Raw genomic sequence first — 23,748 nt, forward strand, 5'->3', positions numbered from 1 at the left:
GCCCCCAGGTGTGCTGGGCGCCAAGGAAAACAGGAGGTGAGCTCATGGCCCGCCCACAGGCAGCAGGCAAGGTGGGCACCGTCAGGGCGCAGGCTTCACTAGAAATGCCCAGGTTGGGGCTGACTGCTCCCACCCAGCCTCCCCGCCAGGGCCGCCCCCTCCTACTCACCCTCTGCAGCTCCCTATTGCCCTAGAAGACAGCCTGAGCTCCGCACCACTGGTACTGCATCTCCTGAGCCCCAACATCTCTCCACGCTGAGATCATTCCTTCTAACAGACCAGGCTCATTTCTGTCTCAGGGCCTTTGCATATTCTGCTCCTCTGCCTGGAAGGCCTACCACCATCTTTTTGCCTGACCATGTCCTCCTCACCTTCCTGGTCCAAATTTAGTGCTCCCCCCTCCTCTGAAAAGCCTATCCAGATTCCCCCCAACCCCACCCCACCCCACCCCAGGCTAGGTCAGGCACCTCCTTGGGAGCTCCCACCACTGCCTGTGTATCCCCATCACAGCTCTGGCCCCTTTGGGTGATTATGCAGCTGCCTCCCCACCAACCTGGGCTCCCCTCGAGGGAGGAGCCCAGTCTGGCTTGTTCATCCTGGGTCAAGAGTCTGGCCTAAGGACATGACACATAGTAGGTGCTCAGTGTGTGTTTGTGGAATAAATCAATGTGTCTGAAATTTCCCCACCTCCAAGCCATAGGTGCTTCCTCTGCTGATCTGAGTCCTTCCTTTCCTTGAGGTTTCCTTTCCATCTCCTCTGAGAAGCCGTCGATGACTTCTCTGCAGCCTCCCAGGAGAACGGATCTGGCTATGACCCTACTCTGACTTCACCCTTGCCCCTTGCGGTGGCCTTAGGCTAGCCACTTCCCCTTTCTGGGCCTCCGATTCCTGACCTAGACCATAGAGGCTTCGAGCACTTGGAGGGTGGGGTGGAGAGGGTTAACTCCAGAAAGCTGAGGTGTTTTGTAGCTCAGGAGCGAGGCTGAGGCTGCGCTGGGAGGGACGATTTTCCTGATTAGCAGTAATTTTTATTTTTATTACAGGCTGTGCCCACAGCAGCTGGAGCGCAGCTCGGAAGGTATGGCGAAGTCTCCACAAACAGAAGCCCTGGCCACCCCCCCCACAGACCTCCTCCTGCCGGAGCCCTTGAATTTGTGCACTCCCCTGCTGAGGATGGACCCCCACACAGCCCATTACACAGACTGGGAAACTGGGCGGGCTCCCGGCCAGGCTGTCCCTACCCACCACTCACCAGCCAGAGAACCACAGAGGGCAGTCCATAAAGCCGATCGGGGAGGCACTTGCAACCCTCTAGACCTGGGCAGGGAACCCGAGAGTCCCCGCTCTCACTTGACTCCCCATTTTCCTGTAATAATGATAATCATTAACAATGATACTTATTACCTCCCTTGTGCAGGGGAGGAAACTGAAGCACAGAGAGATGTCATTTGCCACATTTTGAAGCAAGTGAGGAAGGAGTGGAGGGCCAGTCAGCCTGACTTTAAAGTAGACTGGAGGGGGGTGGTGGAGGCTAACCTTTAGCCTCTCTTGACTCTGTTTCCCCGAGTGTGAGCTGAGGGGAGGGGCCACGGGGATCGCCTCGTACTCAGCCATGTCCCACTCCTGGCATACAGCAGGCACTCAGTAAATAAGTTAAAGAGGGCTGGAGGGTGGTCCCACCTGACACCCTGCCCCACCGACCTCTACACTCAGGTTCCCCTGTGACTCAGTTTCCCCTCTGTGTCCAGGTTCAGCAACACCGGGCGGGGCCTTGAATGCAGAGACCAGCGCCATCTGTTTACCTTGCGGCTGGACGCTGGGCAGGGCCGCGGGTGGGCCGTCCCGGGAGCCGGCTGCGCCGCGGCGATAAATAGGCCCCGCGGGTCTCGTGGGCAGCAGAGAGCCAGCTGCAGTTCAGCTCCCCACCGCCGCCATGGTTCCTGCCGCCGCCTGCGTTCTCCTGCTCACCCTGGCCGCCCTCGGCGCGTCGGGTCAGGGCCAGCTACCACTGGGTAAGCCGCCCCTTCCCCCACGCGTGGCCTCGACCCCCAACCATACCGGAGGACCCGTGAGGCCTGGGGTCGCGGCTCCCAGGCGCTCGGGGACTGTTCACCGGGACGTGCAGGACGGAGAAAGCAGGCAGCGGGGCGGACGTTCAAGGAATGAGGGCGTCCCGGGTCCCTGCCGCGACGCCGTGAGGACTGGTGGTGGGGGTCCCCAAACCCCGACGCCCCATCAGCGCCTCCTGTCGGCGCAGGTGAAGATCTGGGCCCGCAGATGCTTCGGGAACTTCAGGAGACCAACGCCGCGTTGCAGGATGTGCGGGAGCTGTTGCGGCAGCAGGTGCGGACCAGGGCGCGGAGACAGGGAGCGCGGAGGAGGGGAGAGAGGCGTGGAAGAGGAGGGGGGCGAGGAGGATGGGAGAAGGAGGTCCCGGTGGAGAGGGAGAGGGTTCTGGGTACGAAGATCCGGGGAGGAAGTTGTAGAAAAGAGGGAAAGGGGACTCCCAGGGGCAGAAGGTTCCGCGGGAGAAGACAGGGGTCCGTGAGGGGTTAAAGTCCCAGGGAAGGGGGGGGGGGGCAGGGAGGATAGGGAGTACGGGGTGGGGGGGGCGGATCCGAGGGGAGTGAGTGGGCCTGTGCGAAGGGAGTCTGGGGGAGGGGGAGGGGAGACCCGAGGGAGGAAGAGAGGGATGGCGCCCCGCGGACTACATCCCATCCCCCCTGCACCGCAGGTCAAGGAGATCACGTTTCTGAAAAACACAGTGATGGAGTGTGATGCGTGCGGTGAGCGCCGCTCGGGCGGCAGAGAGGCGGCAGGCGGGAGCTGGAGAAGAGATGGGGAGACAGACAGAGACAGCGAAGGAAAGACCGGGAGCAAAAGAGACAGGAAGAGACGGAGGCTGACCGAGATGGAGAGATTGGATGAGGGATGGAGAGAGACGAACAAGGAGGGGAGACAGAGACTATGGGAAGGGAGATGGTGGACACACGAAAAGAAGCAGAAGCCGTGCGAGAGATGCAGGGAGATGCAGAGACGCTGAGGCAGAAGCAGAAAACGGACGCGCGCGCGGAGATACAGTGACTGAGAAAACCTGGCGGGCGGGGAGCGTGGTCCGGGGCGGGGTCCCAGAAAGCCCGGGACCTCGCCACGCCCCCAGGGGGGTGGCCCCCAGGACGGGGCGTGGTCCCAATAGACTCTGCCCCGCCCCCCCCGCCGGCGTGGCCCTGACCCGGCCTACTTCACTCCCCGCAGGGATGCAGCCGGCGCGCACCCCGGGTCTGAGCGTGCGGCCCCTGTCCCAGTGCGCGCCCGGCTTCTGCTACCCGGGCGTGGTCTGCACTCAGACGGCAAGCGGCGCGCGCTGCGGACCTTGCCCCGCGGGCTTCACTGGCAATGGCTCGCACTGCGTCGACGTCAACGAGGTGCCCTCGCCCCCCAGCGCCCCGACGATCCCCCTAACGCCTGCCCCCACAACTGCCCACCTCCCCAACAATCTCCTCCCCCGCTGAGGGTCCTCACCCGGAGGACCCCTTCACCTCTGGGGGCGCACGTCCGGACGACCTTGCCGGCGGGGGGCCCTCACCCCGACCACTTCCTTCACCATCAGTGACTCCGGTCCCACCAACCCCCTCCGTAGCCAGTGACGCCCGCCCCGACCACTCTGCTACGGCAGAGAGTGGTCCTCCCCGACGACCCCCCTCACCTCTGGGCCTCACAAGCCCCAGCGGCGCTTCCACCACCGCGAGGCCCCCGCCCGGACGACGCGTCCCCTGCAGGGCACGCACGCCCCGACGACCACTACCCCCCTCTGCTGGGGACGCCCGCCCTCGCAATTCCTTCCCCCACCCTTGACCACCCAGCTCTTCGGCTCCCGGGAACAGCCCCCTCCAGACACTCCCCTCTCTCCGCCAGGTCGCTCCCCTAGCCCCATCAAGGCAAAGTCGCGTCTGACCCCTGGGACGATGGCCTCTGCCCCGCAAGGCACCCCCCTCCCCAAGTGCTGGCTGATGGCCCCTGAATTTTCTAAGTTCAAGCCCCAAAAATCCTGAGGTGCCACTCTCGACGGGGCCCACCTCCTGCATCCTCTGACCCTCCGGGGCCCTTCCTCCCCCAGTGCAACGCCCATCCCTGCTTTCCTCGCGTCCGCTGCATCAACACCAGCCCCGGCTTCCGCTGCGAGGCTTGCCCGCCCGGGTACAGTGGCCCCGCTCACGAGGGCGTGGGGCTGGCCTTCGCCAAGGCCAACAAGCAGGTGAGGGCCATGGAGGGGTGGGCGCCAGGAGGGAATTGGGGGGGGCGCTCGTTTTGTTCAATAAACTGGCCCTCCAACCTTGCGGCCATTTTCCTCCCTCGCTTCAGCGGGAAGGGGTGGGGGACCGGGGCCTCGGGGAGGGATAGGGGAAGGGTCCTCATCAGGATGGTTGAGGCTGGGGGAGGACTGGAGGGGAGAGGCAGGATGCAGAGGAGACGTGAACCGGGTGGGAGGCCCGAGGGTTTGTGCGTGTGGGCGGTGACCTCTGCGCTCCCTGCCATCCAGGTTTGCACGGACATTAACGAGTGTGAGACCGGGCAGCATAACTGTGTCCCCAACTCCGTGTGCGTCAACACCCGGGTAAGGCCCGGGAGGAGTGGGTAAGGATCGAGACACTGGGGGTGGGTGAGAAGTGGCAGGCAGCCCAAGCTCACTGCCCGCGGCCCGGGCCCAGGGCTCCTTCCAGTGCGGCCCTTGCCAGCCCGGCTTCGTGGGCGACCAGACATCTGGCTGCAAGCGGCGCTCACAGCGCTTCTGCCCGGACGGCACGCCCAGCCCGTGCCACGAGAAGGCCGACTGCGTCCTGGAACGCGATGGCTCGCGATCGTGCGTGGTGAGTGCGGGCGAGCAGGGGAGGGGCGTGGCATGGGTATGAAGGGGGTGAGGTGGGGTGGGATGGGTGGCGATCACGCCGGGGCACCTACTCACTACCTCACCCGCAGTGCGCCGTTGGCTGGGCAGGCAACGGGCTCCTCTGCGGCCGAGACACGGACCTAGACGGCTTCCCTGACGAGAAGCTTCGATGCTCAGAACGCCAGTGCCGAAAGGTGGGCGGGGTCTCAAGGGCGTGAACTGGACGGCGATGGGCGGGGCTCCCCGACCACGCCCCTCATGCCCGCTGTGCCCGCCCCTAGGACAACTGTGTGACGGTGCCCAACTCAGGGCAAGAGGACGTGGATCGCGACGGCATCGGAGACGCCTGCGATCCGGATGCCGATGGGGACGGGGTCCTCAACGAGCAGGTGGGGCCAACGTCGGGTCCTAGGCAAAGCTGGGTGGGGGTGTGGCTTGGGTGAGGGAAGTGACCTCAGAGGATGTGGACTCGGGGGTCCAGGAGGGATGAGGGTGTCTCCGCGGAGGGGGCGGGGCCTCGGAGATGGGCTGGTCTGGGGAGTGACGTTTGCCCCTCGAGGCTTACCCCCCCTCCACCCGGCCCTGTCCCCCAGGACAACTGTAAGCTGGTGCGGAACCCGGACCAGCGCAATGCGGACGGTGACAAGTGGGGTGACGCTTGCGACAACTGCCGGTCCCAGAAGAACGACGACCAAAAGGACACAGATCAGGACGGCAAAGGCGACGCCTGCGACGACGACATCGACGGCGACCGTGAGCGCAGCGGCAGAGGGGAGGGAAGAGGGCAGGGCCGGCAGCGAGGGGCGGGGCTTGCCTGGGGGCGAAGCTCGGCTTGTTCTGGAAGCCGCAGCGGGTGAGCTCCCCTGGGCTCCAGGCACCACGATTGTGCTCTGGTGGGCGCAAAGATGCAAGCCGGGACACGACGCAGAGGGTAAAAGGCAGGAACATTCGGAGGAGGGGAAGGTGGGTCCTGTGTCGGATGCCGCAGGGATTAAGTAGGAGCACAGAGACGTGAGCTTGGGGTTTAGTGCCAGGGAGGTGCCAGTTTTACATTCACAGTGCCAGCGGAGGGTCCCCCTGAGCTTGCCCTGTGAGAGCCAGTCCCCTCACCCGCCGGCCATCATTAAGTCTCTGAGGCTTGGGCCAGTGCAGGAGCACTTGATTTAACTTCGTATCTGGAGAGGCGTGGTTTGCATCTGCCTTGCTGGTCAGCCTGTCCCCGCCCCCATCTTGGGATCCTGTGCTGTCCCCCTGCTTCTCGCAGGGATCCGAAATACGGTGGACAACTGCCCAAGGGTGCCCAACTCAGACCAGAAGGACAGTGATGGTGATGGTGTAGGGGATGCCTGCGACAACTGTCCCCAGAAAAGCAACCCAGAGCAGGTGAGCGCGGGCCACACCCCAGCTGGGTCAAATCCCTGAGATGAGCTCTAGACTAGTTAAGGAGACGGAAACCTAGTCTAAGCGCGGTGTGTGGGGCGGGAGGGTGTTCCGTGGGGTCAGGATGACCTTGGCTCTGGAACGGGGGTGGGGGTGGGTGGGAGCCTTCTGAATTTCCCTGCCCTGATTTCGGACTCCTTCCTCCCCAGAGGGATGTAGACCACGACTTTGTGGGAGACGCTTGCGACAGCGACCAAGACCAGTAAGGATGCCATCTGGGGTGCGAGTGGGGACCGAGGGTGGGCGGCGCCGACCCAGCACTCTGGGAAATCTCACCGTCTCTGTGTCCCACCCACCAATTCTAGGGATGGGGATGGGCACCAGGACTCACGGGACAACTGCCCCACAGTACCAAACAGTGCCCAGCAGGACTCAGACCACGATGGCCAGGGTGACGCCTGCGACGAGGATGACGACAACGACGGGGTCCCCGACAGTCGGGACAACTGTCGCCTGGTGCCCAACCCAAACCAGGAAGACTTAGACAGTAAGGCAGGGGGCGGGGCCTGTGGTGGGATTACGGCTGGTGTGGAGACCTTGGCAGGTGTGGGCGGGACCGATAGCAGATGTGGGCGTGACTAGGTCTTGGGCGGGGCTGGCGCTGACCCCACCGCTCGGGTCTCTCAGGGGACGGAGTGGGCGACGCGTGCCAGGGCGACTTCGACGCGGACAAGGTGGTGGACAAGATCGATGTGTGCCCGGAGAACGCCGAGGTCACCCTCACCGACTTCCGGGCCTTCCAGACTGTCGTACTGGACCCCGAGGGCGACGCACAAATAGATCCCAATTGGGTGGTGCTCAACCAGGTTGGGACCGGGCCCCGGCGGAAGGTGGTGGGAGAGGGTCCTAAGCTGGGGGCGGGGGAACCGAGGGCCCACGCGGCCAGCCTGAGGCCCTTCTTCCTTTGACCCCTTCAGGGTATGGAGATCGTGCAGACGATGAACAGCGACCCTGGCCTGGCTGTGGGTGAGACAAGGAGTGGGGCAAGGCGGTGCAGCGAGCTGAAAAGGGGGCGGGGTCAGAGGAGGGCCGGGGCGGGGCGGGGCCAGGGGCGGGTCTCAACGCAGGAAAGGCAGAGCCGGGTTGGGACTGGGCTCCGGGGCCGGACGGTTCTGGACTCTGAAGGAGCGTGGCCCTAGGCGGTTGGCAGGCTCATGGGAGTGGTCATGGCTGGCCTCGGGGGTGGGGGGTGGTGGGGATGGAGCGGGCCTGTGGGTGGGGATCTGGGCCTAGGAGGCAGTTTGGACCCCAGAGGGGCGGGTGGGGGGGGGTGCCCGGGCTCCGGTGGCGGTAAGGCTAGCGTCCCTTCCCCCAGGTTACACGGCCTTCAATGGCGTGGACTTCGAAGGCACGTTCCACGTGAACACGGTCACGGATGACGACTACGCAGGCTTCATCTTTGGCTACCAGGACAGCTCCAGCTTTTATGTGGTTATGTGGAAGCAGATGGAGCAGACATACTGGCAGGCGAATCCCTTCCGCGCGGTAGCTGAACCGGGCATTCAGCTAAAGGTGTCTGTGGCCCTACCTGACCTCTAGGTCCCTGGGCCCTCTAGGAGGCCCCAAATCCTTCTGCGGACTCCCAAAGCCTTTACAGCTCCCCAGCATCATTCTATGGATCTCAGAGTCCTCCCAGCCCTCCCCTGGATCCCACAGGCCCTCACACACTCCCTCGGGGCCCCCAGTCTTCCTCTAGGCCCCAAAACCTCCTCATGGAGCCCTAAACTTTCCCTCAGATTCCAAATCTTCCTGCAGAACCTCTAGACCCCAGTATGTCACTGAAACCCTGTAGTAAATTCCCCAAATCCTCTAGCCCCCCGTTTATCCCATGGACCCCCAAGCCTTTCTATAGGTCACCAAGTCCTCTTGCAGACCCGTCCAAATCCTCTCAGAACCCCAACCTGTCCATGGACTCCCAAATCCTCTCATGGGATCCCGGACCATCCCGGCCCTCCAAATCGCCCCTACAAATCTCCATGTGACCCTCAAGAAAGCTTCCTTGCAGGTCTCCCATCCAGGCACCCTAAGGCCTCCCACCACTGCCAAGACCTGCAGCTCCCCACCTGTGCCATCCCAGCAGGCAGGGTTCTGGGGGCCTCCGGCAGCCTGTGCGGTCTCTGACTCTGTTCCCCCGTCCCCGGGCTTGGCAGGCCGTGAAGTCCTCCACAGGCCCTGGGGAGCAGCTGCGGAATGCACTCTGGCACACAGGGGACACAGCATCACAGGTGCGACTGCTGTGGAAGGACCCCCGCAATGTGGGCTGGAAGGACAAGACCTCCTACCGCTGGTTCCTGCAGCACCGGCCCCAAGTGGGCTACATCAGGTGGGGACCCCACCCCTTGCCAATGGGCCAGGATTCCCTTGCTCTGTCCTGGCCCCTGGCAGTTCAGGGGGCCTCAGTCCCCTTATCTGTAAAATGGGAATGATACGGGCAGTTAGATTAACTGTCTGGCTCTGGGACGTGACACTCCTCCTAAGACCCAGGACACAGCAGGTCCTCAGATAGAAGGTGGGGTCCTACTCACACCCGGTTTCTCAGTCCCCACTCTGCACTGCCGGCAAGTCCAGGCACTCTGCTTAGCACCTGCTGCGTCCATCCTCTCATGCAGGGAAACTGAGGCTCAGCTCAGGAGCCCTACCTGCCTTGTGTGTGGCCCAGGCAGGGGGGGGAACACATGGCCCCCACTCCCAGACAGGAGGGGACCCATCTTCCAAGGCAGACGCCAAGGTCTCAGAAGGGAGGGCCTAGCCCAGGGCCCTGCCTCACCGTCCCATCCTCCTCACAGAGTGCGGTTCTATGAGGGTCCTGAGCTGGTGGCTGACAGCAACGTGGTCCTGGACACAACCATGAGGGGTGGCCGCCTGGGCGTCTTCTGCTTCTCCCAAGAGAACATCATCTGGGCCAATCTGCGCTACCGATGCAATGGTGAGGGGAGCGTCCCGCCAGGGGGGGTGGGGAGTTCGTCCTGCGCCAGCTCACCCCTTCTCGCTTGCTTGCCCTTTCTCCGCAGACACCATCCCGGAGGACTACGAGACTCAGAGGCTGCTGCAGGCCTAGGGGATGGGGGTGGGGACCCACTGCTGGAAGATGGCCACCATCGTGGCCACCCTCACTGCGACAAGCAGGGAACTCAACACCCGGCTCCAGGGGGTGGCTGCCCTAGAGGGGCTGAGAGAGGACAGAATAAAGTGTGCGTGGTGGAGTGGTTGGCTGCGGTCTCTGCTGCAGGTGGAGTGGGGCCTCTGCAGGAGCGCTGGGAAAGGACCCCAGACCCAGGCCTGCCACTGACTCCCTTCCTGACTGGCTAGGGCCCAGCAACCTGACTAGGAGTGTCCAACCCTGATGTGGGAGGCCCCAGGCCTGCTGCTGCATCCTACCCACTTGAGGTCATGGGCCTGGATCCCACCACCGAGTGCCTGCTCCAGGATCCTGGGGGGCGGGTCCTTGCCCTTCCGGACATTAGACCCAACTACCTGGCTAGGGGTGGGGATGAGGGGCTCATGCCTGTGCGTCCATATTCATGTGTGTGTGTGTGGGGGGGGGGTGCCTGTGTGTGGCTCCCACGTGGCATATCCCACTAGGCCCATGTTCCAACCCCGTTGTGGGGAGGAGGAGCAGGAAAAAAGGGGAGGAGGCAGAGACGAAAACATTGGATTTTTATTATGTTTCATTACAAAGGATGCAAAGGTACAAAGACAAAAGCGGCCACGCCAGAGAGGATGGGCAGGGGCCGGCCGAGTGCGCCCTGAGCCGCCCGCCCCCACCCGCCATGGGCACCCAACCCACGGCCCACGGGACATCCACAGCAGAGTGTACATGCTGGGGGGGGGGGCGGGGGCAGAGCCAGCCTGGGGACAGAAAAACACAGGCGGAGCAGGGCTCGGACCAGCGGTTTGCATATATCAGTGGGCCCGCCCGGCCCCCTGGGGGGCAGTTTCCTATGGTGGGGCACAGAGGGGCCGGTGGACCTTGGCTGCCAAAGCCCTCCTCTCGGGGCCTAGTGGCAAAGGCCACACCTGTGTCCACCTGTCCCGAGTGGGCAAGAGGTCAGAAGTGATGGGCTAGGATGGGTTGGGCATTGACTGCCCCCAAGCTCCAGAACCCTCCCCTGGCAACACCCCTCCCCTGCAGGTACCATGTGTCCCTGGCATCCTGGGACAGGGTGTGGAGGGCTGGCCAAGAGGGCAGAAGACAGGGAGAACCGTCTGAGCCAGCATCACTCTCATGTCCAGCCCCTACCCCTGACCCTACCAGGGAGGAGCCTGAGGCCCCAAGACCCATGGGGTCTGAGCCAGTGATGGAGGGAAACTGAGGCCTGGGTCACAGGGGTCTTTTTCCCGTTACCCTCCCCTCCCCTATACCTCTCAGAGTACTCCAGCGCCCAGGCCTGAAGGTGCGGGTCACCCCACCTCCCTCCTGGGGAGTGGCCGCTTCGGAGAGAATGTGGCACACGGAGGGTGATGAGAGGTGCCTGAGCCCCACCCAACCAGGACACCCCTGGAGGCCAAAGGCCAAGAGAAACCAAGAACAGAGAGTCAGCTCTGGCTGGGCAGGGCCTGATGGGGGAATGTCCCAGGAACCCCCAGGAGGTGGGGCAGCAACAGACCCAGCTGCCCACTCACCCCAGGCAGGCCTCCAGCAGTGGGCAAAGAACACAGAACCCCCCCACCCCCACCCGCAGCTCTGCAAGCCAAGTGGGAAGGGCTCAGGTGGCCAAAGCCCCTTACCTGGAGCGCCACCTGCAGGAGTGATGGGCCAAGACCAGGGGCACGGGGTACCCTTGACCTTGCAGCCCCCACACCCTCTGCGGCCTCTTAACTACAGCTCCATCAGAACCCAGGGAGGGTGATGGGTGCTGCTGTTGCTTTGTCAGGAGCGGGGTGGGGGGTGGAGGGCCCCCCAATACCACCAGGCCTTACCACACCCAGCCTGTACCCAGGAGTGGGGATGCCTTCTTTGGAAATGCAGAAAACCCAGAATCCATCCGGGGGGTGGGAGTCTGGAAGGATGTTTGGTTATGAACCAGCTCAGGGTTGGCTGAGATGTGGAGGCCTGGGGAGGGGGGGCACATTCCCGTGTGTCCTCAGCTCCCCTGAGGGCCCAAGGACAGTCCCTCATGGGGGCTCATCAGGCCCAGGATGCTGGATGGGGGAGAAGGCAGCTCAGCTCCCCATAGTCCTGGCATCATCTCCCGTCCTGCCTGACCGGGCCGCAGCTAGCACCTGGCACACAGCCCGCGAACCGGACCTCCACCCCTGCACAACTGGATGGACGCGGAGCCTTCTCACCCTCCACGTAGGGGTCTCCTGGTGTTGGACACCCGTCCTTGCCTGCCCCGCTATGACACATGGGCCTCACAACAGGGCCCACCGGGCTAGGCATCCTCAGGGGACCTCAGCCACCCAAAGAAATCAGGCCAAACACACAGACAGCAGAACCCTTCTTCCCAGCCCCTGACACCCACAAATAGACGAGTCCAGAAAGAGGCTGCAAAGGCAGGACCCCTGCCCTCAAGGCACACCCCCGGGGCAGGCAGGTGGCTCAGAAGCCAGCAGGGAGGTCTGCGTGGAGGTGTGGCTGGGGAAAGGGCCACAGTGGCAGGGGGGGTTGGACTCACCCCAATTAGGGCCCCTTCTGCTCTGGCTTGTCCCCCACAGGGGAGCATAGACAGTTTTTGGATGCTGTCAGCTGTGGGCCCCTAAATTTTGCTGAAGGGTCAACCTGCCTCCTGAGCTTTCCACGGAGGGTCTCAGCGTCCCTTGCCCCAAGGGGTTGGCACCCCCCAACCCTTCCTGCCCAGAAGAGTGTCGGGAGGAAGCAGGGTGCGTGGGAAGAACAGGGAGGGGGCTGCAGGATGTCCTGAAGAACGCTGACTATCCTCCCCCTGGCAAGGACTCAGTGGGGATGGAGGCTGGCATGGGTACCTGTGACGGGGAATACGAGCCCGAACAAGACCCCTTCTCCTCCCCCACGTCAGCCCTGGACACTGGGGGGGAGGGGGGTGACTGATGGGTGGGTGTCGAGGGAGCAGGGACACAAGCCCTCTTCTCTGAGGACAGAGAAGGGCTGATCCCAGGCTCTACTTTGGCCCACAAACCTCCCTGGGGGTAAACAACTCACTGTCCTGGGGGCTTGGGGGGCAGAGGCGAAACTGAGGCAGGTGGGAACACTGTTCAGCTTGTTCCCGGGGCAGAAGTTCCCACAGCTGAGGGGACTGAAGTCGGGAGAACTCAGGGGGCAGCGGCAGCGGGACAGACTGGCTTGGCCTCCGACTTCACACGGGCTGAGCATCCAGGCCTGTCCCGAGCGAGTGAGCGAGCGAGGACACAGGCGGTGGGTCTATGTACAATATTCCGGGCCCCCGGCCCAGCCCTCACGGCGCGGCTCGTCTGAAATCACAGTATTTTCACATCACAAGTAAAAGGGCTGGTTCCCTTAGGCTGTCCTGTTTCAGGAAATCTTGGCAATTCAAGAATACTTAGTAGAGAAGCAGTATTTAGGAAATAAGCAAAATCCCCTGTTGCAGACCTCAGGAGGCCTGCCCAGGCCCAGGCAGGGGTGTGAACCCTTTTGAGGACCCAGGGACGCCTGGCCACTGGCTCCTGGCTGGGACCCCCTCCCTGGGAAAACTGCACCTATGCCCCTCCTGGGCCAAAGTGGCCACATAAATACAATGTCACCTGTGCCCCCCAGCCAAGGGGATGCTGGACACAGGCTGCAGGGGTGGACACCCTCCCTCTCCTGCCCATCTGCACTGAGAACCGGGCGCCAAGCAGACGGGAAGTAGGGGCTGACGAGGCTCCCTCATGGGGGTCCCCAATGCCTCGTTTGAAAATTGCATCCAGGAAGGTTGCTTGTAATTTTATTAAGGCCATTTTTTAAAAAGTTCTACACACAAGTCTAATGGTAATCAAACTCTTCTATGTACATGTAGTTTTTTCTTTAAAAAAACAAAACAAAACAAAAGTCTCACTCTTTGCTCCCAGCCCCTGCCTCAGTGAGAGGCTGGGCCCTCGACCTGGACGGACTGACCCCGTGTCCCCCAGCCCAGACACAGGCAGCAGGGGCCACCTGACTGAGGCGGGGGCCTTCTCACGCCTGTGGCCGCCCAGTTGCTTGGCCAGGTGCTACGAGCCCGGCCCGGGGGGATGAGCGGGAGGGACGTCGCTAGGATGAAATCTGGCTCCCACACGGACAGAGCCGAGGGCTCGTGAGACCTAGAGGCAGTGGCCGCGACACCACACGGAGAGACACGCACCGCGCGGCAGGGGCTGGCCCGGCCTGCAGGCCGCGCGCTCAAGATGCGGCGGCTTCGGAGGGACCGAAACAGAAGTTCCCATCTCAGAGCAGCTGACCGAAAACAAAGACACCCCTGTCACCCCCTCCCAGGGCCTGGAGGACACAGGGACAGTGCCCAGCACGGTCCGAGCCCCGATGGTCACCTCAGCCTCCCGGAACGCCGCCGCTACAATGCACACTGCGCTCTTTCCTCCGGAGCCAGCCCTGCCCGGAGGGGCCGTGAGAGGGGCGGCTGGTGGGGACGAATGTCAGCTGGGTCTCGGGGCGAGGGGGCACCTCATCGCTGGGGTGCGTCAGGGCAGAGGGGCTGCCGCTGCCGCCAGCCTCGGGGTCTGGGACTAGCCCTCCCTGAGGACCGGCAGGCACCTTGAGGATGACCAGGCAGAGGTGGGTCTTCGAGGGACCCTTAATAAAAGCCGTGGCTCCTTCCTGGGAGTCTGACATGTGGCTGGAGGGCGCAGCACCCCCGGCCACCTCGAGCTTCTGCCAGAGACCCTACCAGGCCCAACCCGCCCTCACTCAGCCCTTCCATTTCGAGATAGCACGGGCCTGAGCAAAAGCGGCCGGAGACTCAGCTCAGACCCGGCAGGCAGCAGCCTGCTTCCAGTTAGCTTAAAAAATATATAACATGGGATATCTGGAATAAAAACATGCTCTCAGGCAAGTGTTAGATTGAAGGAGTCAGCTACTCGTCTACAACCAAAGTGTAAATACAAACCAAAAGAAACAAACAAACAAAAACACAACAAAGAATGCCCTGGCCGCCCCCTCCCCACCCCGTTCTTTAAATAACAGTAACAGTGACCACGGTACAGAGAAAAAAAGATGAAAACAAGTTGAGAGACGAAAACAACCCGCAGAAATAACCCGTCTCCACATGCATCCCCTGGCAGGCCCCTTCATCCTGGCCAGGGGCTTCACTTTCAGGGCAAAGGTGGCCACAGAGGGACCTGGCTGGGGGAGGGGAAAGCGGGAGTGTGGGTCCTGGGAAGATTTAGCTGCTTTGCATGCTCTGTTCACACCTTTTATAGTCTACCTCCATGGAACGGAGTCTAGAATTCTCTGAATGTGCTCAGAAATATAAAAGACAGCAGTCAAAATAGTGTTTATTTCACTTTGTGTCTGCCCCTCTCTCTGGCACCTTCTCCCTTTGGGTGGGGCGGGGAAGGGGGAGGCTGGCTCGCTACCTAACCTCAGGCTGGGGGGTGGCCGGGCGGGGGGGGGGGGGGAACCAGGAACGAAGGAAGGCAGTGAGAGCTGGACAACAGTCGGAAAATGCACCTCAGCCCACCGCCGCTGTGGACCACAGCGCCCCCTCCAGGCCGGTGGCCCTGCCCAACACGCTTTCCGCATCTTACAGGGGGGACGGCTCATGGCCCAGGGTGGGGGGCGAGAGAGCACGCGCAGGAAGGGTCCGCGGGGGTGACACGCGGCCTCCCGAGGGAGGTGGACAGCTGGGGGGGGCGGGCGGGTGGGCAGGGGGCGCTTGGCGGCATTGCAAGCTCAGAATCACAAGCTCGGCCGTTTGCGAAGGACGGAGCGCGGCCGTCCCTGGGCTCAGGGAGACGCCGTCGGGACCACTGACCGGCGGGGTGATGGAGCCGGGGGCTGGGCGGCGATGTGCCGGGTGTGCAGCTCACAGACGGTCCATCCGGAAGGTGTCCTCGGTGGCCGGGTCGGCCAGGACCATGTCGGGGTCGTTGAGCATGTGCAGTCCGTCCAGGGTCAGGGGGTCAATCTTGAGTTCGTCCAGGGGGAACTGGTTGTCGGAGTCGAAGCTGACGTCACCGACCCCGGCCAGTGTGCTGGTCAGTTCTTTAGACAGGCTGGGAGGGGACTCTCCCGTCACTGGGCAGGGAAGGTGGGGGGAACAGAAGTCTCAGCACGGCCCTGGCTCTCTGTTCCCATGCCCTGCGCCTCCATGGACCCTGTCAATGCTCAGGGAAGAGGGGCTTGGGCCACCCCAGGGGTACTTACCTGGGGGTTTGCCCTCTGGGGGTTATACTGGCGATGTCTAGGGGCATTTTTAGTTGTCATGACCGGAGAAGAGGAAATGCTACTGGCATCAGGTGGGTGGGGAGCAGGGATGCTGCTCAGCACCTCGGAATGCACAGGATAGCTCCCACCACCCCCAGAGAAAGATCCAGCCCCACGTACTGGCAGTACCAAGGCTGGGAAGCCCTGGGCTGAGACCTAGGTCACAAACGTTCAGCGTGAGCTGGCAGGGGCAGGGGCCTTTCCTGCTCTGCCAGGCTCTGCCAGGACATCTCCTCTGTGTGCATCCCTGAGAAGCAGGCTGAGGTGTGTGTGAATTCCCCTCCACCCCCCAAAGACCTGGGTTCAAACCTGGGCTCTCTCCTCTACTTAGTAGTGACACCTCAGGCCTTAGTTTCCCAATCTGAGACATGGGTATGAAAATCCTGGTCTTTCTGGGCTACTGGGGCAATCACAGGGGCCTAAACCTTCTCATGCATCTGAAGCTACGGCCCCCAGAGCATCTACTGCAGACCACTGCTCACCCGTGGTAGGGAGGAAGCACTACGCCCTGGGGTGAGGGGTGGGGGTAGGGGTGGCTCTGGGCGTGGACTCCTCTATCCTGGAGATGTCAGTGGGACCACCAGAGGATGTCACTCTCAATCCTCAGATAGTACTGGTTTATAAGGAAATTGCTTCTTTCAATAAAACCCAGAACCTAGGGTCTGGGTTCTATGCTACATGGAGCAGGGACTTACTCACATGTGCTGTGCTCAGGCTGTTTGGGGATGCTCATCGCAGTGTGTGTGAGCTGTTGCACGTATGCTGACTGTGACAAGCCCTGCCAGGCAGGGCCCACCCCCCCCCACCCCCAGTCACCTGTGATCCCAGTATACTCAGCTAATGGGGTTGAGGGACCTGGGTAGCAGACGCAGGGCTGGGTGAGTGACCGGCTCTGTCCTGCTCTTGCTCTGAGAACGGGACACCGGAAGCCTGGTCCAGGGTCCAGTGTGTCCCTGGGGGCCTGTTCCACACAGCCCAGCAATGAGTCAAGGTTGGTGGGGTCTGGCCTCCTCATCCTGCAGGGCAAGGGTGCCATCTCTTCTGGGGATGAGGCCCCTTGCAGCTGCCAGGCCCCCCTGGAGGCACTCTGCCCAAGACCCCCACCTAGGACGCCATGGTCAGGTGGCCTCACCTGTGAGGATGATGTTGGGGATGCTGCTGTGGCTGGGGTAGCCAAGCTGCTGGGTGTCTGGCAGGCTCCCGTGGCTGCCCGTGAGGCCCATCATGGCCGCCTGTGAATAGTTGAGCGTCGAGCCCGGGCTGTACAGGCTGCTGGAGCTGATGGCATTCTCCATCATGTTGAACTGCTCCAGCTGTGGGCGGAAGCACGCAGGCATGAGGCCGGCCCTGCTGAGCCCCTGGCTATTATTGCTGGCTGGCTTGTCCTGCGGCAGCCGGAACCAGCTCCTCTGCAAGATGCCCAGCGCCTGTGCTCAGACACTGAGGGCTTGTTGAATAGGAGACTCTATGCCCTAAGGTCTCCAGGTCTCCCCCCCTTTCCTCTCTGAACCTGCCCAGGCCCTGTCCACATATGGCCCCCATCTGGGCTTGCTGGATGGATGGATTGATGGAAGGATGGATGGGTGAGTGACCTGCTCCAGGAAGCGGCCAACCCTTCTCATGCCCACATGCCCTTGACCCTGACCTCCACGCAAAGCCAGTTTCGCCTCCCAGCAAACCCACATGCACGGCCCACGCTGAGGCGCCAATGCTACCGCCACCACCTGTCCCTGCCAGTGTTTGCTGCCCACCCTTCCTCCCCCTCTGCTGCTGGCCTCATTCTGAGGGCCCGGTGCAGGTGCCTGCGGAGGCAAAGCCAAGTCACCCCCTCCAAGGCCTGGAGACAGGAGGGAGCCTCAGGAGTGAAGCTCACGCCCGAGGGGCGGGCGGGGTCCGGGTGAGCGTCTGCTGTGGGCGCTGTGACCCGGGCACCCGCTCACCTGGTGGGACAGAGCATTGGCCTGCCTGGCCGCCATCTGCTGCTCATAGTACGAGTCCCCAAACACGCCGCCCAAGGTGGAGGAGTGCTGCAGACAGAAGAGAGGCCTGCTGTCATCACGGTCCCCAAGACCAGGTCAGGGGCTGCCGAGGTGGAGGACCTCCCACGGGCTGCTTGTGCCCATAGGGAGGTCCCTGGAACCTCCGGTAGGATGCTCAGAATAAAGGAGGCTGAGCACCTATTGCAGGCCTCCTGGGAGAACCCACACCTTCCAGGATGGAGGGGTGCCCCCCAATCTCAGGATGTTTCCACCACCTGCTCCTGAGGGGGCCTCTGTACCCCAATATCCCCCAAAGCAAGATCCCCCCATCTCCTCTACTTGAGCCCAGGTACGGGTGACCCTGTTTCTATCAGATAGAAGACGGGGGGGGGGGCACAGGGGGGGGATCAGGAAACCCCCGACAGGGTCCAGAGGAAAACACGTGACCGGGGCCAGGGTGGGGGGTGTTCTGAATTTCAGGAAGAGAAGTGCACTTGGTGACCATTGTCAAGCCCCCAGGGAGACATGGGACATGGTGGCAGGCCATATACACATGGACAGGATGGGCGCATGGAGCCGAATGCCGGCCGAGTGAGCACAGGACGGGCACACAAAAAGCCCCCCTGCCCAGCTATCTGCCCCTGGCTGCTGGCCTGGGAAACCCCAGGGCCCACGGGTGGGCAGGAAGCCCACCTCCTGCTCTTCCAAGGCCAGCTGTGGGCCAGGTCTGCTCCTGGGAGAAGAGCAGCGGACTGGGGACCCTCACAGGCAGTAGAGATGCCAGGAACAGGAGCTTGGAGCCCCTGCCTGCTCCCATGATTCCAGAGAGAGACGGCAGGATGGAGCCTGGTGGGATGTGCAAGGGAGGAGGGACAGCCAACGTGTGGCCAGACCTCACATGGGGCACCGGGCCTCAGGAAACACATCCGCAGCCCAGACCCGAGTCTGTTTCCTCCTTGGTGAATGAGCTGAGAGCAGAAAGAAAAAATGCCACCTTCACCCTAACTATAGCCAGCTTCAGGTTTGGAAAAGGGGGCTGCAAGGTTGTGGCCGGGATTCCCCATTAAGGAGGAAGCAGGTCTGTTCTGGGGTATCTGAGTCTATCCCCACAGCCTTGGCCTCAAAGGGGCTCGTCACAAGCAGGGGACCCAGGCTAAGGTGTCTGTCTTTTGTGAGGCTGCCATGAGAGTTTGCCAGGAAGGTCCACTCATAATGGAAGGGAAGAACACAGTACCGAAGGCCAGCTGCCTAAGGCCCAGGGGTGCGGTCAGAGACAATGTGCACTCGAGGCTGGGGAGGCCGAGGAGGGGGAGGGAGGCCCTGGCGCACAGGGCCACTGAATGCAACCTAGGGACCCAGCTGCAGTACGAAGCCAGGCCTGGCCTCCACCCAGCACGGTCTGCCCCCAAGTGAGCCTCCTGGCCATCTTAAACCCAGGTCTGGTTGAGTCCAGACAACCTGATAGCCCTGTCCTCACAGCCACTCGAGCTGCTTGCCGCCCTTGCCAGCACCCAGTGAATGGATGGATAGACCAGCACACAGACTTGGGCTTGACGAGACAGCAACACACTTTCTGCCTAGGACGGATGAGCCCACTTTGGTCTAGGCAAATCTCTCCTGAGAAATCTGCTCCACCCTTGAATTCCTGTCCTGCTTCCTGTGTAAAAAGAGACATTACTCAAGGACCAGCCCCAGGAACAGGCCCCACCTGCCACTTCCCCTGCCTGACCTGCTTCTCCCATCCCTCAGCATCCCATGACACCACACGACACGACTAGACGCTTTTCGGGAGCCACAGAGCTGGGAGCCGGCGTGGACGTATCTAGAGCTTGCAGACACCAGGCTGACCTCTGGCCTGCCCTGAGCTCACGGATGCCCTCCCCACCTGCCTATGGAGCAGGAAGCTGCACACGGATGGTCCCAGCAGGACCCCAGGCCACTGTGGGGTGGTGGAGGAAGGGTCCTAGGAGAGCTCCTCCTATAGCAGATGGAACCATGAGAGCAGCCTTCCTGAACAGGACACCCACCATCTCAATACAGGGCCCAATTTGGGTGCACTTTTGAGAACTGGGGAAGTGGGCACAGCAAGGCATGTCCCCCTGGGACAAGGAAGCCCGACATTGTTCTTGCATCGTCCTGCCTGGTGGGACAGTTCCTCTCCCTTCCTTAGCAGGGAAGGAAAATCCTGTCGCCCCCTGGGCCAAGAATGAGGCTTCAGGGTCTTGGGCACTGCCCTGTGGCAGCAGCTCCTGGGACTCTCTCAGCTTGGTGACATCTTGGGGATGGGGTGGTGGGGTCCTGAGGCGGCTCTGCAGCATCGAAATTCTGAGCCCAGATGTCAGCTTTGTAAGCACCCCTTCTCTTCTGGTGGAATGTTCCAGATAGAATTCAGCCATGGGCTGAGAGCAGTGCTAAGGAGAATTCTGAGGAACCTGGAGGGGGATATGTATGCATGTACGCCATGTCAGAGATTGGGGTCCAACGGTGTTGGGGGAAAGCCCCAGTCTGATGAATGTGGTCAAGCCCTTCTGTTGCTTGGGACAAGCCTCAGTCTCCTCCTCGGCTGAGACGGAGACAGAGGCCCCTGAGAGGCTGCAGTGCCACTCAGAAAAGCTTCCTGTGAGGACCTGCCTTCCAGGGAGGCAGAGCAATCTGAGGAGTCAGAGCCCCAGCCACAGGCCAGCTGTCACCTCAGCTGCGCCCCAGGGCGGGAGGAGAACCCCTCCACTTCTGGGAGTCTCAATGCTGTTGGACACATGCTCTGAGCCGCACGCTGAGGGGGCCCTGACTGCCGGCCAAGAGGCCAGGGTGTGGCCGACACGAAGGTCCCTAGTGCGAGTGAGGAGCCCACCACCCCCGGACGGGTCCGCGGGCACGTGGCAGCGCCTCGTGCTCCCTGCCCCGCCGGGGCGGACGAGATGGCGTGGAATGAGGCGTGAGGCACAGACGGCGGGAGGGTCGCTACGTGGGGGGTGCAAAGCAGGGCCGGAGTGCAGGGCGCTGGGCGAGGGGCGGCGGCGTCCCTTACTTGCGGGGAGCTCCCCGGGGAGAAGCCTTGATTGGAGACAGGTGAGGTGGGAGACTGGTTAGCCGGGGAGCCGGCACTAGCGCGGTACTGCTGCAGAGCCGGCGCCTGCGACAACAGACAGGTCAGGACGCGCAAGGGGCCCCAGGCCTGGCATCCTGGGGCTGGCCATTCCCCACTGGGCACCACCCCCAAGGACACCCCCCCTCCCCCGCACCTATCGGGTGAGCAGAGCACCTGCAAGAGATCTGGGTCCCTGAGCCCTGTCTGAGCCTGGGGCCTTTTGGGGCTCCCGGGGGAAGGGGGCCGCATTGGTCAGAGAACCCAGCTTCATGGATCATACCGGAGGGCTGTGGGAGGGGCACGGCAGGCTCCAGAGCACCCGCACGAACGCACGCCCACACCCATAGAGGTGTGCACACAGCCACACGTGTGTACAAACACACCCACACCCAGGTGGGCATGGGAGGCCCAGGGCGGGGCAGGGAGATGCTGCCTTCTGCTGCCGACTCCGGGCAGCGCCCTCGGTTCTCTGAGCTCCAGCTCTGCAAGCTGGCACGTCCTGCCCACCTCCAGCAGAAGTGGGACGACAGCAAAGGTCATCCGGGGCACGCTGCACCCAGTACTGGGCAGTCACTATCAGCAGCATCACTTGGCACAAGCCTGATGGGTATGCCGTCCAGAGACCTCCAAGGGACAGCAACCTCCTCACCCGAAGGACAGAGGGCCTTAGCTTCTCACCAGGGGCAGGATGGGCTGGGTCAGGAACCTGGATTTAGACCCTGCTCTGTTCCCAGTCCAGCCAGGACCCGCTGTGTGCCTCTGGACAGGCTGCCTGACCTCTCTGGGCCTCTTGTTCACCGAGGCCCGGACGACCAGCCCAGGGCCCCATAAACGCTCGGTCTCCCCCATTTCCTCAGTGGCCCGTTCTGAGTAGTCTAGGGTAGGGATTGAGCCTGGGTGGGTCATGGGGGCTCAATTAACAAGGTTATCAATGCTGGAGGTGCCAGCACGGTCACTTGGCAATGACTGGCTTGGACCTTCTCAGAGTTGAAAAGAAGAAAATGTCCAGAGGAACACTGTCCTTGCTTGGCTGAGTCAGCACAGACCAAGGAAGAGGCCACCAGAGCCCCTGCCCCAAGGGAACCAGAAGTTCCTGGTAGGGGTGCCCGGCAGCCGACGCGCTTGCCTACGAGCCTGGGGGTAATGTCTGTGCCCCGGACACCCGTGCCTTCCTTGTCTGCCCGGCTCAAAAGTGAGGTACCACTGGTGGAAGGCGTCAGGGAATGAGGTACCCCAGGCAGGCTCCACCATCAGAGCTTGCGTGCGTTCCTATCTGGGGGACCCCTGGGGTCTGCCCTATGAGGGGTCAGAGCAGCTTGGAAACAGGTCTCCATTCACCCACCCTGCCCAGCTCAGGGGGGTAGTCTTTGCAGAGCACATGATATTCTGATGACATTTATCTTGGGGTTGGCAGCCAAGGGCTGAGTGGAGAGGGCTTGCTGTACCCCAAATGTGGTCCCCGTTCCTTGGATTTGGCCAAAGGTAGCTATGACCACCCCCTTGCCACCAGGGCAAAAGCCTGAATAATCAAGAAGCTTTGAAGGGGTGCAGAGGTCGAAACCTAGCACCCATTACCCCGAGCCCAGGCCCAGGCAAGGGGTCCCGTGATCTAAATTGCACCTCTGGGCCCAGGCCACTGTGCTGCATGAACCACAGGGGAGCTTTAGCCCTTCTTCTCCTCCAAGGTCCCCTCCGTGCTTCTGGCTCCCAGGATCTGTTCCCCAGGCCCTGAGAGTTCTGAGCCCTCCCTGCCCCCAAGGAAGGCATTTCAGGTGGGAAGGGTTGAAGTACTAGGCATCAAGGGCCATGGGGGGACCCTTGGCAGTCAGACACAGGGTGGCCCATCTTGGGTGAAGTTGGGGCAAATGCTTCCTGCTCGTCTCAGCCTCCCCATCTATACATGGGATGAGACCTCAGCCCAGCAGTGTTTGCTTCAGCTCTGACCCCTGGCCAAGTTGGCCTTGAAGTGGAACCTCGAGAAGGCCTAGGCCAGACGCCTGAGTGTTTTTGGGCCTTGGGAGCCCAATGGGGGCCTCCCACAGCCCCTGGGTTCCTCCTGCATGAGCCCCCCAGCCAGGCCCCACAAAACCCCACCCTGGGCTTACCGAGGTAATGTCGATCCCCATTGGCGGCTGGCCCGGGTTCTCTGGGGGGGACTGGGGGAGAGAGGATGGTACCGTGACCGCGAGCGGGGGCAGCTGGGGCCCCCGCGTCAAGCTGGCACTTGGCATCAGGGGGCCGCCTGGGGGGAGGCCGATGGGCACCTGTGGGGGTGGCGGGGGCGGCTGTTGCTGGGACGCGGGCGGCGGCGGAGGAGGGGGCTGGGGCTGCGGCGGCGGAGGCTGCTGGGAGCCCGCCTGGGTGAAGAAGGCGTAGGGCAGCTGCTGCTCCAGAGACAGGGCATCCATGGCCACAGCCTGGGGGAAGAGGAGGGCGTCAGGTGGGAGGCCACGGGGCAGCGGGGGCCAGGCTGGGAGTACCTGGACCCTGGGGACACCCCATGGCCTGACGTGCTCAGCAAAGATGTCATGGATAAACAAAGGGACATCCAGACCCTGGACCGGGGAAGCACAGGCCTAGAGAGGGCAGGCCTCGCCCAGGGCCACAGAAGGTTAGGCTGCAGCTGGACAGGGCCGGGACTTCTCATGCAGCTGGAAGTGCCCTGTCCCCAACGAGCCTTTCCTTCGTCTCTGCACCACCTTCCGTACCCACTCAGGCCCCGGAGGTCCCTGGCCTCTCTGAGCTAGAGTCTGCCCACTGCAGGCAGGCACAGGGCGCCACAGTCCGGCAACCCAGCAGGCAGCCTGTGCCTAGCCCAACTCTGCGGGGGCTGGAGACCATGTGGGTGATGGATGCGCTGGTGTGGCCACTCGGTCATGACCAGCTCAGGTCTTCTTCAAGTTGGAAAGAGGAAAAGTTTTCCCTGGTTAGAGGGAAGTTTTCAACATTTGTGAATCTGTACGGACAGCTCCTGCGGCAGGCCAGGGCTCCTGTCCTCCGAGGGAGGCAGCATGCG

General features: G+C 62.4%; 2 protein-coding genes across 3 annotated transcripts in view; one reads left to right on the forward strand and one right to left on the reverse strand.

Annotated features, from left to right (window-relative positions):
- Positions 1–1,912: 1,912 nt before the first annotated feature.
- Positions 1,913–9,518, forward strand: COMP (cartilage oligomeric matrix protein). Its single transcript, XM_028087106.2, has 19 exons — positions 1,913–2,012; positions 2,258–2,343; positions 2,735–2,786; positions 3,256–3,425; positions 4,118–4,255; positions 4,541–4,615; positions 4,710–4,868; positions 4,978–5,082; positions 5,170–5,277; positions 5,482–5,641; positions 6,153–6,271; positions 6,478–6,530; positions 6,634–6,815; positions 6,956–7,134; positions 7,246–7,294; positions 7,644–7,840; positions 8,479–8,651; positions 9,115–9,254; positions 9,340–9,518. Exons 1-19 carry the CDS (start codon positions 1,934–1,936, stop codon positions 9,384–9,386), a joined length of 2,271 nt encoding a protein of 756 aa, XP_027942907.1. The 5' UTR covers positions 1,913–1,933; the 3' UTR covers positions 9,387–9,518.
- A 5,572-nt stretch (positions 9,519–15,090) lies between these two features.
- CRTC1 (CREB regulated transcription coactivator 1) overlaps positions 15,091–23,748 on the reverse strand; it is a 72,536-nt gene continuing 63,878 nt past the window's right edge. For both annotated transcript variants that reach the window (XM_088028928.1, XM_088028926.1), the window contains 5 exons: positions 22,838–23,149; positions 20,673–20,777; positions 17,606–17,692; positions 16,798–16,978; positions 15,091–15,476 (listed from right to left, as the gene is read on the reverse strand). In XM_088028928.1, coding sequence (XP_087885054.1) covers positions 15,265–15,476; positions 16,798–16,978; positions 17,606–17,692; positions 20,673–20,777; positions 22,838–23,149 — 897 coding nt within the window. In that variant the 3' untranslated portion in view covers positions 15,091–15,264. The remainder of the gene's footprint in view (positions 15,477–16,797; positions 16,979–17,605; positions 17,693–20,672; positions 20,778–22,837; positions 23,150–23,748) is intronic.

The sequence above is a fragment of the Eumetopias jubatus genome, unplaced genomic scaffold, assembly GCF_037043125.1.
Source record: "Eumetopias jubatus isolate StellerSeaLion01/CBP00866 unplaced genomic scaffold, mEumJub1_p1.0 scaffold_1, whole genome shotgun sequence".
Taxonomy (NCBI): domain Eukaryota; kingdom Metazoa; phylum Chordata; class Mammalia; order Carnivora; family Otariidae; genus Eumetopias; species Eumetopias jubatus.

Excerpts from the sequence above, each read along its gene's own strand:
- COMP (XM_028087106.2), top strand. The coding sequence starts at position 1,934 with ATGGTTCCTGCCGCCGCCTGCGTTCTCCTGCTCACCCTGGCCGCCCTC. Across the intron at positions 3,426-4,117 it reads ACTGCGTCGACGTCAACGAG|TGCAACGCCCATCCCTGCTT; the intron begins GTGCCCTCGCCC and ends TTCCTCCCCCAG. Across the intron at positions 9,255-9,339 it reads TCTGCGCTACCGATGCAATG|ACACCATCCCGGAGGACTAC; the intron begins GTGAGGGGAGCG and ends CTTTCTCCGCAG.